The following is a 15775-nucleotide window of genomic DNA, read 5'->3' on the forward strand; positions in this document are numbered from 1 at the left end:
TAGACTAGATCCGTTGAATCAGTTTGTCTTTGTATTGACTTGCTGCTCCATTGCAGCTCCCATGGGTCTGTCCTTCTTAGGACTAACCAGTAAGATCCCAGCTGCTGAATTTTTGTGCGAAAGATACTGTCTTCTATGCAAAAAGGTTTAATGCAAAGCCTCTTTTTGGGAGCAGGTGCAAATGAATTTTTCACCCCCTGCGAAGGTCTCTGTGTCCCAAGCCTTGGTGCCTTCCCTTATTGAGGACAGAAAGTTTGGGAGTACTGTTTATGCGCCAGTCCTGCCCAGAAACTTTGGCGTCTCCATTTGGGAAGAGAGGCCGTTTGGATGGGTTTGGCTGAGGAAAAGGCCCTAGTGGGGTTGTGTAGGCGTTTGGCTGTGGTTATGATTTATTCTTTGCCTCTGGCACCAAAGATGTCTATGCTTCATCTGTGATCTCAGCCGGAGGATTTTGACAAATCTTGCAATCACTTCCTGTTGGTTTTTTGGCTAGAAGAGGAATGAAGGCAGAGGCAAAAACCACTTCTCTCACATTTGCTGCTTCTCTTTGTGTATGAATGGAAACGTTGCTTATTTTTGGACTTTGAAGAAAAACCACCCAACATCAGATACAGGTTGAGTCTCCGTGATCCAGAATGCTTGGGACCAAAAATGTTTTAGATTTTGGATCATTACTATTATTATTATTATGGATTTTGAAATACCTGTATTTGCATATTATGTACATATTGAGATACCTTGGAGAATGGACCCAAGGCTAAACACAAAAATTAGTTTATCTCCATATATACTCCTTGTGCATATAGCCAGCAGATAATTTTAGACAAGGTTTTAAACAATTTTGTGCATGAAACAACGTTTACGGACAATGAACCATCAGAAAGCCAAGGGGTCACTCTCTCAACCATGCATGAAAACCTTTTTTCGATTTTGGAAGGTTTAGGATTGTTTAGGAATTCCGAATAAGGGAGACTTCTTGCAGGAGTTGTATCATCGGGTCACAAAACTAGTTGCAGACGTCTTTGGGAAAGTCCTGGCATGGGCTTTGCCAGTGTCCTGTAAGGTCTTTTCACCTCCATGTTGGACCACTTTGTGTTAACTATTTGCAGAGGTCTGGACAGGAAGAGAAACATGTTTTCCCCCCAAAACAGCTAGGGTTTTTCCCTCCCCCAAGCCTGACTTTCCATGCCTTTTAAACATTCCTTGGATACTTAAATATATCTCCGGCAGTTGTGGGAACCGAAGCGGATGTGGGGACCCAGATGCCTCCCGAATGGCCGATCAGAGAGACCGCCTTGGCCTGAAGCCCATCCAAACAAACCCTCCTCCTTCCTTCTTCCCTTGCTTTCTGATGGGAAGGTTTCCCTAAGATGCTCCAAAGTTAGCTGGGAAGGATTGGCCCCAAGAGACCGCAAGAAGGAACTCCCATATACCTCTCTTTCTCCCTTGGTATTTTGGCATGAGCTCCTTGGGCATTTTTGCCTTCGTTGCATCCTGGGCTTTGCAAAATGGTGTGAACGGAAGGCGACTTTTGGCCGTGGGATTCGCAGATCGGCACCAGAGCCCTCTCTAATGGAGAAGGATAACTATTTCACACAACTACAAATCCCAGAATTCCATAGGCAGTTAATGCAGCGTCAAACTGCATTACTTCTGCAATGCAGATGGAGCCAGAGATACATGAACCTTTTTCTTTTGTGTGTATGTGTGTGTTAGCAGGATGGTGTAATGGTTTGAGTGTTGGACTAGGACTCTGGAGAGCAGGGTTCAAATCTTCTGTCGTTGTTGTGTGACTTCAAGTTGTTTCTGACTTATGACAACAGGCTTTATAACAACAGTACAGGTTTAGCATCCCTTATCCAAAATGCTTGGGACCAGAAGTGTTTTGGATTCCAGACTTTTTCAAATTTTGGAATACTTCTGTATAGATCATGAGATATTGTGATTGTGGGTTGTTGTTGTTGTTGTTGTGTGCGCCTTCAAGTCATTTCCGACAAAAACTCAACAATGCACGATGCAGTGATGCTAGGCCAACTAAAAGGCATCAAATACCTTTTGCAAGCCTTTGGAGCCCACAGCCTTCTTCATCAGGCATGGCTTTCAAGAAGCATTTTAGGGCTTAAGCATATTAAGCCCTTTATCACTTAAAATAAAACCAAGGAATATAATTTAAAACGCTGCTGGTCATTGTGCAGAAACTGCCTGAGGAATAAGATGCAGTGAAATATGGAAATATGACATCCTTCTCTGCTTATATTCAGACCTGTTTCTTTTGTCTCCACAAACGTCCAGCCGGTGCATGATATTTCTAACATCCATTGAACAAATACCATTGCGACTGCTGTCATTTCCAAAACAGTCTTCCAAAACATCCTTTCTTAAAAGCATCTCTGACAAATGACCTCCTGCAGCCTTCGCCATGAAGATACAACTTCAGAATTCCTAAAAACTTTGATATTCAAACTTTGGTTCAACGCCAGTTTCTCAAGGCCTTTGAGCCTTAACACCTTTGGCTGTTAAAACCTATTTTAAGATGTTGATGATGCCTTTCTTTATATGTTTTGATTAAACATTTTTAATCCGTTGCACTTCAGGAGAGGAAGAAAGTCCTGGCTGTGTCCGAGGGGCGATGGATAAATCCCACAAATAAATGATCAACCAAGATGGCACGTGAAATAAAGTCCCTCATTGTGTGTGCGCATGTGTGTGCCTTTGGGGTTGTGGGGGAGTGCCATTGCCTCTCTCCCGTCCTTAAATTGCCAAATCCCAGACTGGGGTGAAACAGAAGCGAGCAAGTCAGTGACCTCAGCTGGGAAGAATGTCGCTTATTTACGCAGCGCTACTGCTATTCCAACCGCAAGCCCTTTATTCTGCAGCGACAATGTGCGGCCACCGCATTTTGTGTTTATTGGCTGCGAGAGAAGCCTTGGACGTTTTGAGATTTGCATCCTAATGGTTCCAGCAACAAAACACACCCAAATATATGTATTTACCTATATCTAGGAGGAGATTTCTGTTTTCTCTTCTGCTTTGGCCATCGTATGCCTTAACTGTTGAAAAGATGTTTTGCAAAGAATGGCCATGTTTTACATTTTGAGGTTTTGCAATAAGAGAAACAGGTCTGTCTTCCTTCCTTCCTTCCTTCCTTCCTTCCTTCCTTCCCTCCTTCCCTCCCTCCTTCCTTCTTTCCCTCCCTTCTCTTTTCTTTCTTTCTTTCTTTCTTTCTTTCTTTCTTCCCCTTCCTTCCTTCCCTCCCTCCCTCCCTCCTTCCTTCCTTTTTCCCTTCCCTTCTCCTTTGTTCCCTTCTCTTTCTTTCTTTCTTTCTTTCTTTCTTTCTTTCTTTCCTTACTTCTTCATATGCTGCCTTTTTCCAGACATGGTACCCAAGGTAGCTTCCCAAAAGGTTTACATCGAACTAAAAACCCGATAATAAAGAAGTTGAAACAAAAATAAGTTGACATATTAATGATGTAGGTTGAATATCTCTTACCTGAAATTCTGAAATTGCCCTCAGGGGCGGCAGAGATGGTGGCCCCTGTTGCTTTCTGATGGTTCGGTGGACACAGATTTGGTTTCATGCACAAAAATATTTTTAAATATTGCACAAAATTGCCTTCAGGTGTATGTGAAGCATCAGTGAATGTTGTGTTTAGATTTGGGTCCCATCTCCAAGGTATCCCATGATGAATATATGCAAATATTCCAAAACCTAGGGGAAAACATCCAAAACACTTCTAGTCCCAAGCATTTTGCATAAAGGAGGCTCAACTGGTATCAAAACACCATTGCATTTTCAACAGGGATTGTGATGACCCCATCAGTGGGGATTTCTTGGCAAGATAGGTTCAGAGAGGGTTTGCCTTTACCTTCCTCTGAGGCTGAGAGAGTGTGACTTCCCCAAAGTCACCCAGAGACTTTCCATGGCTCAGCAAAGGGGATTCGAACCCTGATCTCCTAGTCTATTTTTCAGACCACTGCATCATACTGGCTCCTCTTAAGAGTCTCTCAACTGCTCTTGGGGACCACTGTGCTGCATGTTGTTGCTGTTGTTGTGGTCGTTGTGGTTGCTGTTGTGGTTGTTAAAAGTAGCTTCACCTCCCATCCTCTCTTTATTAAGGCCAGGCAAGGGAGCCTTCTCAAATATTTTGGTGCCTTTTTGATGCACTGAGTGACAGGAATGTGGTGGGTTTTAGGCCAGAAAATGTGAGCCCTGTGTTTGTATAACTTATACTCCAGACATTCTCACTCTCCATAACAAAAGGGCTTTTCAGCTTTCGCTGGCCTGTCAGGGAGCCATTAAAAAAGAGAAGTGTGTGTATCTGTTGTATATGTGAGTATATGTGGGTGTTTGTGTATATCCTCACTCGCATGAGCAAGAAACCTCAGCAGGAGACAAAAGCTGGTGGACATGCTTCCACTGGAGTCGAGTTGCCCAAGGAATGCTGAATTTTCAGATCCCGCTCCTGGAGATTTGAAATTTTTTCTGGGAAGGGAAAGTAATACAAAGAGAAAGAGTGCAAATCCACAGTAGCCACAACAATTTGGATTTTCCAAGCCGGGGCTTGAATAGCCAGCTCCTGCCAAGCTTGCAAGGCTCTTGCTTGGAGAGAGGAATTTTGGCACCGGTTCTTCTTCCCCCGCTGCTCCTCTCTCTTCTTTCTCTTTCTCCTGCTATTCTGGAATTGTCCTTCCCCATTCATTGACCAAGCCCTCAGACTTTTGGGGTGGAAAAAAAGGGGGATTAGTGAGGGCCAGTTGCGGGACAGAGGACGGGTATTGAAACGTTGGTTGTAGGGCAGCCCCTTTGCCAGCTTCCAAGTTCAGATGGTGACCAACGGCTCTGCTAAGTTTCCAAACATTTTTGCTCGGGGCAAGGAAGGTTTGCACTTTTTCTCCTCTCGCTCTGTAATCCCTCGGTCCTTCGAAAAAGATTTTGAGGAGCCTGCAAAGGACTCCCGAGGACTCGATTTAGTAAAGGCACCCCACCCAGACTTCTACAGATTCAATAAAGGCTCCCCAACTGGACTTCTGGACTGTCCAGGCGGCATGTCTGTAATGCCACAGAGTTATGAGACCTTGCCAAATATTGGCTGTTTCCATTTGGAAAGGCAAGCCAGGATTCCTGGCTTGCCGTGAATGAACTACTTTGGTGTTCCTGGCTATGGACGGCGAGAACATTTGTAAATATTTGGGAGAGGGAAATAGTGTCTTGTATCTTCACAATTCAGGTGCAAAACCCTCTTCTTTTGCACTAAAAATGGCATTTTCTTTGCAGAAAATGCCTTCTGAGTAAAATAAAGAAACTCGCGTAAAATAAATGCAATGTGCAGGGAACTCCCTTTTTTTGCAGAAAATGCCATCTTCTGTCTCCAAAAATGTACCTTTTTGCACTAAGCCCTGCACTGCAGATAGTCTTAGAAAACTTCAGTTATTGATGACTTTACGACAGTTGATAAGAAATTGGAAAAACAATTTGGTTTTGCCTTTAAGAACAAAATTTAACTGCCATTCCCTATCTTCTTGTGGGAGAGGAAGAAGGTGTAGGAGGTTTCATGCCCTGACAAGTCTTTCCTTTATGATAAGCCAGGAATCCTGGCTTATTGTTACCAGCAAACAGAACCAGGTCAGCAGGAATGTGGCCTTGGGGTTGTATGTGGCCCTCAAGGGTGTTTTTGTGGCCCTTAACCCTTCCAGGCTCTCCAGACAACCATTTTTGGGAACTGAAAAGGGTTAATAGTCTCTCCTAGAAAATTCCTCTTGTTGTTGTTGTTGTTGTTGTTGTTGTTGTGTGCCTTTGTTTCCAAGTTATGGCAAACCCAAGGCAACCCTATCATGGAACCCACAGCTCCACTTTGTTGTTGTTGTGTTCCTTCCAGTTGTTTCCGACTTATGGCAACCCTAAGGTTCATGAGGCTTTCTTGGCAAGATTTGTTCAGAGGAGGTTTGCTTTCACCTTCCTCTGAAACTGAGAGAGTGTGACTTAGACAAAGTTACCCAGTGGGTTTTATGGTCAAATTGGGAATCGAACCCTGGTCTTCATAGTTTTAGTCCAGCATTCAAACCATTATACCATGCTGGCTTCTCCAGCATGATTCTGTGGTTTGCTGCTGCCAGAAATTGGCCATAGAGTTATTTGAGGACCTAGAGTTTCCAAGAAAGGTGTTCTTTCTCGGCACTGCTAGGTCCTCCAGCACCATTCTATGGTATGCTTCCAACCAGAAATTGACCATAGAGTTGGGCTTGAGCACTTAGAGATACCTAGAGAGGTGTTCTGCCTAGGCATTTTCTAGGTCCTCCAGCACCGTCATATAGTATGCTTCCACCCAATGTTGCTCCTTTCACTAGGGTTTGCTGTTCTCCATGGTTTCCCATTTCCACAGCAAGTTGATATCTAATTTAACTAATGAAATAATTAAAGCCCCTCTGAAGACGCTTGCGAAGAGACCCCCTTGTGATAGGACCACCTTAGGGTCTCCATGAGTAGGAAAGGACTTGAAGGCACACAACCACAGCCACCACAACAATGGTAGGAGCCCTGGAGCCACGCTTGCCTTGCAAAAGAACCATTGTTCCTGGCATACCTGGGCGGCAGGTGTGAAGCGGAGAGCCCCATCGTCCTGTGCTGCGCTCCTTTGAAACCAAACTCGCCCGGCGAGATCTCAGTGCCAGGGCATGCGTCCAGCCCCAGACCACAGAAGCAGGAAGGAAAGCAGGAATTTGGGGTGAAGGGAAAGCGAGAGACGAAGAAGCCCTCCAGCTAAAGAACTGGGACGTGAGGGAGGCGTTTTGTGGAAGGACACCAAATCCTTTCCGCTTCTGCGCCAAGCAGACAAAACCTTTATTTCAAATGTTTCTCAGTTGACAAAGGTGCATAGGTTGGGTTCCCCCCCCCCCCCCCCGAATAAGCGAATTTTGGTCACTTTCATAAGACTGGAAGCTGTATTTATCAATGTATTTAGCCATAAGTAAGTTTTTCATCTTAATTTTATACTGTTTTAACTGAGTTATTTGAATTTTTAAAAATTTCTTTTTAAAGGCGTTTTATCTTGTGCGCTGCCTTAGATCCCTTTTTTGCAAGAAAGGCAGCATAAAAATGAAATAAACGAATAAAAGGCCTACTGACGAAGGGTGAGGGGCATTCCAGGGTGACCTGGCATCCTCCCTTTCCAGAACACATCCTACATTTCATCCTTCTGCCCAGGAGGAATTTCGAAATGTCTTCCATTCTGAGCATGAGTTTACATTTGTGTTGTGTGTGCCTTCAAGTCGTTCCTGACTCATGGTGACCAAAAGGCAAACCTGTTATGGAGTTTTCATGGTATTTGCATGGTTGTTTTGGGCGTAATAATACAATATTCAAATTGTAATATAGTAAGGTGATATTTATTGGTTAAATAGGTATATTTCAAGAGCCAGCATGGCATCGTGGTTTGAGCATCGGACTCTGGAGACCAGGATTCGAATCCCAGCTCAGCCATGGAAAGCCATTGAGTGACCCAGGACAAGTCACACTCTCTCAGCCTCCTCGGGAAGGCAATGGCAAACCTCCTCTGAATAAACCTTCCTAAGAAAACCCCATGATAGGTTCACCATAAGTCAGAAACAACTTGAAGGAACACAACAACAACAACAACAACAACAGATATATCTGAACCTTGTATGTCTGGGGTTCATTTATTCCATGAGAGGTATGTAGATAAAAGGCAGGAGTATGTAGATAGGAAGGTAGATAAGATGGAGGGGTTAGTAAGGAAGCAAATAGTATAGAATGGACAGATGAGTAAAAGAAGGAGAAGGAGGAGAGAAAGAAGTGAAGAAAGAATGAATGAGTAGAGAGGGATGGAAGAGGTAGGAAGAGGAAGTAAAATGAGATGAAGATAGAAAGAGAGGGGAATAGATGAAGAAGAGTTAGTACCAGTAGAACTTTATGAAAAGGGAATGAAATGAGGAAAGGTGTATTTTGAAAGGAATGCAAGGATGTATAAAAGGCAACATTTTAAAATGGTAGATCGAATGGTAATATATGTGTAAACGTTCAGCATAATGTGTAAATGTCTGATGTATGTTGGTAAACTATTTGTGGTACAATTGTTGAATAAATATTATAAAAGAGAACGGGCAGCAGCCTCTTCCCTCCCTTTGCCTGGGTCATGATAGGTTAAAGATGGTTTTTATTGCAAGTGCCTTGCAAGGGTGGCGTGACGAACAGGGCAGGTCTCTCCGGCTCCATGTCAGAAATGTTTGGAAAGAGACAAAATACTTGCCCGGTCTTGTTGGTTAGATAACTGCTTCTAATTCTAGGCTGTCTGAATTCCTCCAAGGCAGAAAGATCAGCCGGGGTGGTTTCCATCCAGAGCTTGGTTCATTTTGGATTCCCGACTCCGAGAATTGTTTTAGGGATTCTGTATGTTCCCTTTTGACGTCCTCACCTTTGCTTGGTTTCACCGTCTGTAGTCAAAGGGGAATATTCTCCTCCCAAATATACCACTTTTCCTTGCAGATTTCCTTGCAGGGTGGTCAGATGTCCTAACTGCAAAGGAGGGCAAAGCATTGCAAAATGGTGGACGCTGCCAAATAAAACCTCAAAGCACTCATATAAATATGAATTCATGCACAGAGTGGAGACCCCGGGCTAAGATGCGTCCATCTTTTTTGGGGAAGTCTTGGGTGTTGATTGTTCCTCTAAGTCATGCTCAGAATGGAGGACATTTTGGGATTCCTCCTGGACAGAAGGCTGAAATGTAGGATATGTCCTGGAAAAAGAGGATGTCCAGTCACCCTGTTTCCTTGCATGTTGCAGAAATTGAAAAAGGGATGGGAATGTTGGGGTCCAGCGTTATCTGGAGGGCGGCACAAGTTTTGCCCGTGCTCCAGAGAATTGGCTGGTGTCACCAGCTCCTCGGCCTTTCAGCCCTGGGAAAACATCCACTCCTGCTGACCTCCTTTCTCCCTTTCTGCCTTTAATAATTCTCATAATTCTTCCCCTTCTTTTGACATCTGTTTAAAAATCATGCCTTTTCTCAAGTCTTTCCCTGGTCCAGGGCCAGCTCATTATGCAACGCTTCCTCCCTCTCCCTCACTTTTTCTTAAAATGGGCATTTTGGGACTAAAATGTGTGATCGGAGGATGCCAAAGGGCAGCTTTTGGGGTGCAGGAGACTTTTGGCTGGTGTTTTATGGCAATATCCCCAATGACTACCTCGATATATTTTCAGAGCTTTCCCATTTACTACCAATTGTTCAAAGTGTCCTATCTTTGTCGTCTCATGATATGTCCAAAATGCAATAGGTGCTCTACTTAGTCCTTTCCGCTCCTAAGGGAGAAGTGAAACTCGATTTGCTGTCGGACCCATTTATGTGTCTTTTGGGCCATCCAAGGTTATCCTTAGGCCATATTTTGAATGGGCTGGTCTTTTTCGCCGTCAGCTTTCTGTCCAGCTTTCACAGCTCTCCATTCATTTGTTTGCAACCTGAACAGAGGCACTTTTGGTAGAGTCCTCCGGGTTGATTTGCAGAGACTTGCAAGTGCGTTCTCTATAAAATAAAGAACTAGGGTTCCCTTCTTTTTCTGCCTCTAGTCCCAGCTCCTCCTCAGCTGTCATCTGCTTCTTCCCCTGAATTGCAGGTTGGCTTTTGCTTGTTGCCGGTCTCCTCTCCTTGTTGTAGCTTCCCAACAAGTTAGTGCAAGCCATCTGGGCTCCAAGGCATGGCTGAGCCCAGGCAGAGAAATCATTTCCAAATGAGCAAAAGGGAAGGGTTGGCCAGTCTTCCCACAAAACAAACCAACAACAACGGTCTTTGATGCAGCCCAAATGCCAGAAACGCTTTGGGAAGGGATGGCGCTTGGGTATGAAATGCAGTGGGTCCTTGGTTTGGTTCTAGGAGCCTCCATGGGTACCAAAACTCAGGGGTGCTTAAGTCCCATTAAACACAATGGCTTTGTAAAATGGCGTCCCTTATAAAAAATTGCAAAATCAAGGTTTGCTTTTGCTTTTCAATTTATATTTTTGGGGGAATATTTTCAAGCCATGTGTGTTTGGATCTGTAGGTAAAGAATCCATGTATACAGAAGGCTGAATGTAATGGCTTCTCTGTCACCTCAAGAAAAAATATTCTTTAAAATCCTATTGTTTGTTGCAACTGCAGTAGATCCATTGCATCAGTATGATTTGCAGGATTTATTTGCCAAGTCCCTTGCTTCTTATTGGGAGACTTTGTTGGCAGCAGCTGCATTATATTCTATACTGAAGCATGAAATCATGCAGCCTTCCAGATGTTGCTGGACTCCAGCTCCCATCATCCCCCTCTCCAGTGGCCAGGCATTCTGGGAATTGCAGGCCAAGAACATCAGGAGGGATGTTCCAGATGTTGTCGGACTTCAGTTCCCAGAATGCTTCATCATTGCCTTGCTGGGGCTGATGGGAATTCGAGTCTTCACCAGTGCTACTCTTTAAGCATCGTTCCTTAATTTGTCATCAAATCCCCTATTTTCCTTCTTTTGAAAAGCTGCTATAAGTGGAACATGAAGGGCCTGACATTTCCATATTTTTAACAGGGAGAAGGTTGAGGGGGAAAGCCTTCTACAACGTCAATGGAAAGGTCTACTGCGAAGAAGACTTCCTTGTAAGTAAGATTTTTGGGCTTTCTCTCCTTTAATGGGGTGGTTTGTGTGTGTTTGTGTATGTGTGTGTTAAATGATAGCAATATGCATTTGTCTGGACCACAAAATGGCCACTGGGTCTGTGTCTACATTGCAGGATTAATGCAGCTTAACACTGCTTTAACTGCCATAGCTCAGTGCTATGGAATCCTTTGTTTTGTAGTTTTGTGACATAGGTTTAGCCTTCAGCGTCAGAGAGCTCTGCTGCCCCACCAAACTATAAATCCCAGGATCCCACAGCATTGAGCCACGGAGGTTAAAGCGGTATCGAACTGCATTAATTCCGCATTGTGGCAGCCGCCAATGAATACTATGCTATTCTCTGAGCAGCATATGTATGAAAAATGGACACCAGGTGTGTTCTTGGGAAGACCCACATAAGGCTTCCATCTTGACGTTTCCACTGATGTGGGATTTATCTCCATATCCACAAATGCCAGATACATTGGGTTTGATGATAATAGGGTCAAAAGCTTGGCATTCTAGGATTTGCAGCTTTATAACAGTCTTCTCTGCCAAAGAGGAAGGCAAGGGCAAATGTGTGCTGAAGAAATCTTGCCGTGAAAACATTGGAGGACATTGCCATCTTGGAACTGACATAGTCCAGTTGGACAGGCAGGACTTGGGTTCGAATCTTTGGCTCAGCCATAAGGACCCTGTAGTCTAGGTCACACTTCCCTAAACTTCCCCAAGCTCTGGAGACTGTTATTTTGTTGTCCAAGGCAAGGTTTGTTTCCTTCCATGCAAATTGTTATCTATCCGTTTGGTTCCTGTGTCCGCCAGATTGCAGGGTGCCTTTCAACAGAGATTTATTTTTAAATCTGCCTCCTTGCACTCATAATAAATTATCCCAAACCAGACATTTCTCTTTCCAGTTTGTCCATAAACGACGGCATAATTTAGACGCAAAGGAAGTTGGGTTTGCTATTTTTAATCAGGAGCAACTTGGCTCCCTTCCACCCAGATGCCTTTCGAGAGTGTGTTCAGAAAAGCCACGTCGAAACTGGTTGACGTTGTTGGCAAAGAGGTATTTAGAAGGCTTTTTCCACAGATTTAGCCCAAACAGTGAGGACCAGCTTCCTTGACCTCCTGGGCCAACTTGGTATATATGGCATTTCCAAGAGACCCTGCCTCTCCTTCGGGTTTGCAGTCTCAACCTCTTGCCATGCAGACTTGGAATTTAAAGGGTAGTTTTGGGCTCTTTTGCAAACCTTTGGGATTTTTCACACTTCCCTCCGTGTTGGTTGTCGAAGGCCGGTGTGGTGTAATGGTTTGAGCATTGCACTGGGAGACCAGGGTTCGAATCCCACCGGGTGATTTGGGCAAGTCACACTCTCTCAGCCTCAGGCGCTGGCAATGGCAAACCTCCTCTGAACAAATCTTGCCCAAAAAAACCATGAAAGGGTCGCTTTAGGGTTGCTATAAGTCAGAGACGACCTGGCCAAGAGGTGCAATTCTGTGTTGTTTTTACCTACCTTCCTGTACAAAAGAGGGGCATGGATGGCATGGAGGGGAGACATAAATGGCTTTAGCCCCCTTTTCCTCCCCAAAAGAGTTCCCTCTTAATCAATAGAGGCTCCTTTGCCTTCTTTATCAAGAAAGGACCGACGGCCAGATGGTTCTGTTCAATCTGTTGTGAGCAGACTGCCGAATTAGCCCTGCCGATAAGCCTTTGCCGTCTGCTCTTCCATTTAGAGCTGCCCACCTGTTTCCCCCCAAAATCCCTGGGGTCCTGGCCTCCAAAAAATGGCCGCTGGCCAGATGGCCAGTCCTTGAGCCTTTGTCTTGCCTTGCAAACAAGGATTGCATTTCCCCAATGAGGGAGAGCCAGCGGGGGTTAAGGCTTAGGACTCTGGAGACCAGGGTTTGAATCACGGCTCAGCCATTAAAACCCACTGGTTGACCTTGTATAAGTGACACTCTCTCGGCCTCAGAGGATGGCAATGGCAAATCCCCTCGGAAGAAACTTGCCAAAAAACCCTCATGATAATAGCTTTAGGGTTGCTGTAAGTCGGGAGTGACTTGAAGGCACACAACAACAACAGATTGCTGCAACCTATCTGCTGCAACTTATTGGAAACCATTGCTTTTCCATTTGCACCTCTTCTGTGTTTTCCTGGGTTGAGGGGTTGCCTGCAGGCATTGCTGTGCATGGTGCATAGACACAAGTTGCATTTTTCACAAATCCCTGGCTGCGGGGAACGCACACACAAACGCACCATGTTTCCAAGGCCATCCAGCTGGACGTGGGTCCCACTTTTTCTGCTGCATCCTTGTCCTGCATTCCAGGCCTTATCTATTAGCTTTCCTTTGGTTTTTTAAAGCCCATTCCTGGCATGCCTCCAGTTGGTTCAGATAACCAAATGCTGGCCTTTAATGTTGGTTAAGTCGGAGGGAAGGCAGGCAGGTGGTAGTGGCATCATTGTAGTTATATATCAAAGTGGGAGGAGGACAAGGAAAGTCCGTCGCATTGCAAATATGGGATTAAACATTAGCCGACTGGAATTCCAGGCAGGTCGATGGGGCGTTCGGAGGCCTTCCTGGCACAAAAGTCCACTCAGAAAAGGGAATTTGCAAGTTGGAAATGAGCCCAAAGGTCATCTACTCCAATCCCTGGCGGTCCAGCTCAAGGCTCTTTGAGACGTGGTCATCCAGCCATCGCCCTCCATAGAAAACGGAGTGAGGTTGCGTGGTCATTCAACCACCTCTGTGTAAAATCCTCCCAACGAAGAGATATTTCAAATATTTAAAGATGGCTCCATCACATTTCTGTCAAAAGTTTTAACAAGAGATCTCCCTGAGACTGCGTCCACACTGCAGAAATAATCCAGTTTCATGCCACTTTAACAGCCATGGCTCAGTGCTATGGGATTCTTGGAACTGTAGTTTTGTGGGACATTTATTTAGCCTTGTCTCAGACTATTCTAGGGTCGTGTGTAACAAGATTTTGAGCAAAAGCAATATAAGAAAATGAAAAGAGTGACACTCTTTATTTGATTTGATTTGATTTCTCTCTCGTTCCTGGACAGTATTCAGGTTTTCAGCAAACGGCAGACAAGTGCTTCATTTGTGGACACCTCATAATGGAGATGGTAAGACCTTCCTTCATATATCTTCCCTTTCTGAATTCCCAACAATACCCCAAGATAGAACGAAATGCTCTGTATTTTACTGCTGTGGTGGCTGGTGCCTTCTTGGAGTAGTGAATCCGCTCTGGGCTCTAGTCCCAACTGTAAAGGAGCGATTCCAACATGCAAAATAAATTGAGCTGGGATTCGAACCCTGGTCTCCAGAATCAGTGTCCAAAGCTCAAAGCACTACACTGGCTCCTGGAAAAAAAGTACTATAAAATGGTGATGCGCCATGTATTTTGTGCCTTTTGGTTGGCTGATGGCCTTTGCTATATGGCCAACACGGCTACCCCAAATATGTCTCCAAAATCAGAGGTAGCATCTTAACTTAGATCAGTTTATTTGGTTTATTTGATTTTAATTATTTCAAGGATTTATATCTTGATTTTTTTTCCTCCCACGATTGGGATTCAAGGCGGGTTTAATTTAATTTAATGATTTAAAAAGACAGAACGAAAACACTGATCTCAGAAGGTAAAAAAAATACTTAAATATGACCAACATTAAAACGTAAGTTAAAGACAGCATAGTTAAAACCAGGAGAAACCATTAAAAGCTTAAGCCAGCACCAGCACACGGCGCAAGTAAAAGCCACCCATGTTTTTTTAATTGCAATTAATTTTAACCATTGCTAAAAAAACAACAACCCTGGGTTGTTTTGCCCTGGGTTAGGACTTCCTACAAATCGAGCTTGGGGAAAGTTGCTTTGTTGGATGACAATTCCCAGAATCCCCCAGCCAGCCACCATCCAAAAAAGTAACTTTCCCAAGCTTGCCTTGAGTGTCCAGCTTCTGGAGTCCCTGCATTTTTCAGGAACAAGGGAGCCCCCCAGTGGCAGGTTTGGAGTCCTGCAGCCTCCTTCTTTTCCAAAGAGAAGGATCAATTAGAACTCGCATCCCAAGTAAAGGAAGTTACAGAAGGTGGGGGTTCTTTCTCTAGGGTTGTGCTTTGGAAAAGACACACAGAATATTGATGCAAAGACAACGCTGAAAAAATGTTGAACGTTTTGCTAGGTTCACATTTTAGGATTGCATCAATCCTGTTACCTGCCAGGAAAGATTCGACAGCTAAACATGCTGCTTGAATTTAAAACAGTATTAAAGTCCTATCTCTTCTGATAGGCCTACCAAGCTGATTTGAATCTTAATTTTACGCTGGAGGATTTTATGCTGAAGTCCGATCCCCGTCTTTCATAATGGCTGGGGATGATGGAGATTGTGACTTGTCCCCATCTGGAGGCTGCTATTATTACAACCTGGCAGCCTCCAGGCATGTTGGCAGCACATGCCACTTAAATGGTTTTTGTTGGTTTACATTCTGAATTTGTTTAAATCCTTGAAGATCAGATTCATAGCCTGGCATGCAAAACACAACTCCACATTTTCTCTTTTAATTGACAAAATAAATAGGATTTCTCCCCAAAATAAATACTGCGTGGAATTGTGTTGCTTTATTTGTGCCATGCCTTTTCTCCAAGGCCCGGGGTTTTGCCTCCAAGGGAAGCAGCCTTGCTTGATCCGTCATTACCTTTTGGCTTCTGCCTCTTTCAGATTTTGCAGGCCCTGGGGAAGTCTTACCATCCCGGCTGCTTCCGTTGCGTCGTGTGTAACGAATGCTTGGACGGCGTCCCCTTCACCGTCGACCTGGAGAACAACATTTATTGTGTCAAAGACTATCACACGTGAGCATGCGCAACCCTGTATGATGGCACTCTGGTTTGGAGCGTACCAGTCAAAAACCAAGCTTCTCAATATTGCAGCGCCTTAAGATGCTGCTAGACGATCCTTCTTCTCTGTCTGCCGCTTTTGTGTTTTTCAAGCAAAAGCATGATCTGCTTTTCTTTCTTTCTTTCCAATCTAGGGTTTTTGCCCCAAAGTGTGCTTCCTGTAACCAGCCAATTTTACCTGCGCAGGTAAGAGACTCCAGGAGCCTTCTTCTCCCTATTCTTCCCTCGCCATTCATATATTTTTTACGCAAGAGAGACC

At 44.4% G+C, this 15775-nt stretch overlaps 1 protein-coding gene across 3 annotated transcripts in view; it reads left to right on the forward strand.

Moving 5' to 3' along the window:
- The window catches only part of WTIP (WT1 interacting protein), a 29319-nt gene that overhangs the window by 7143 nt on the left and 6401 nt on the right, over positions 1-15775 (forward strand). For all 3 annotated transcript variants that reach the window (XR_016282453.1, XR_016282454.1, XM_089539795.1), the window contains exons 3-6: positions 10555-10622; positions 13689-13751; positions 15341-15471; positions 15651-15702. Coding sequence is in view for 1 of the 3 variants with exons in the window: in XM_089539795.1 (XP_089395921.1) it covers positions 10555-10622; positions 13689-13751; positions 15341-15471; positions 15651-15702 (314 nt within the window). In the remaining 2 variants the exon portion in view is untranslated. The remainder of the gene's footprint in view (positions 1-10554; positions 10623-13688; positions 13752-15340; positions 15472-15650; positions 15703-15775) is intronic.

This window comes from Sceloporus occidentalis, unplaced genomic scaffold (genome assembly GCF_023333645.1).
Source record: "Sceloporus occidentalis isolate IW3139 unplaced genomic scaffold, rSceOcc1.0.p SCAF_10, whole genome shotgun sequence".
Classification (NCBI taxonomy): Eukaryota; Metazoa; Chordata; class Lepidosauria; order Squamata; family Phrynosomatidae; genus Sceloporus; species Sceloporus occidentalis.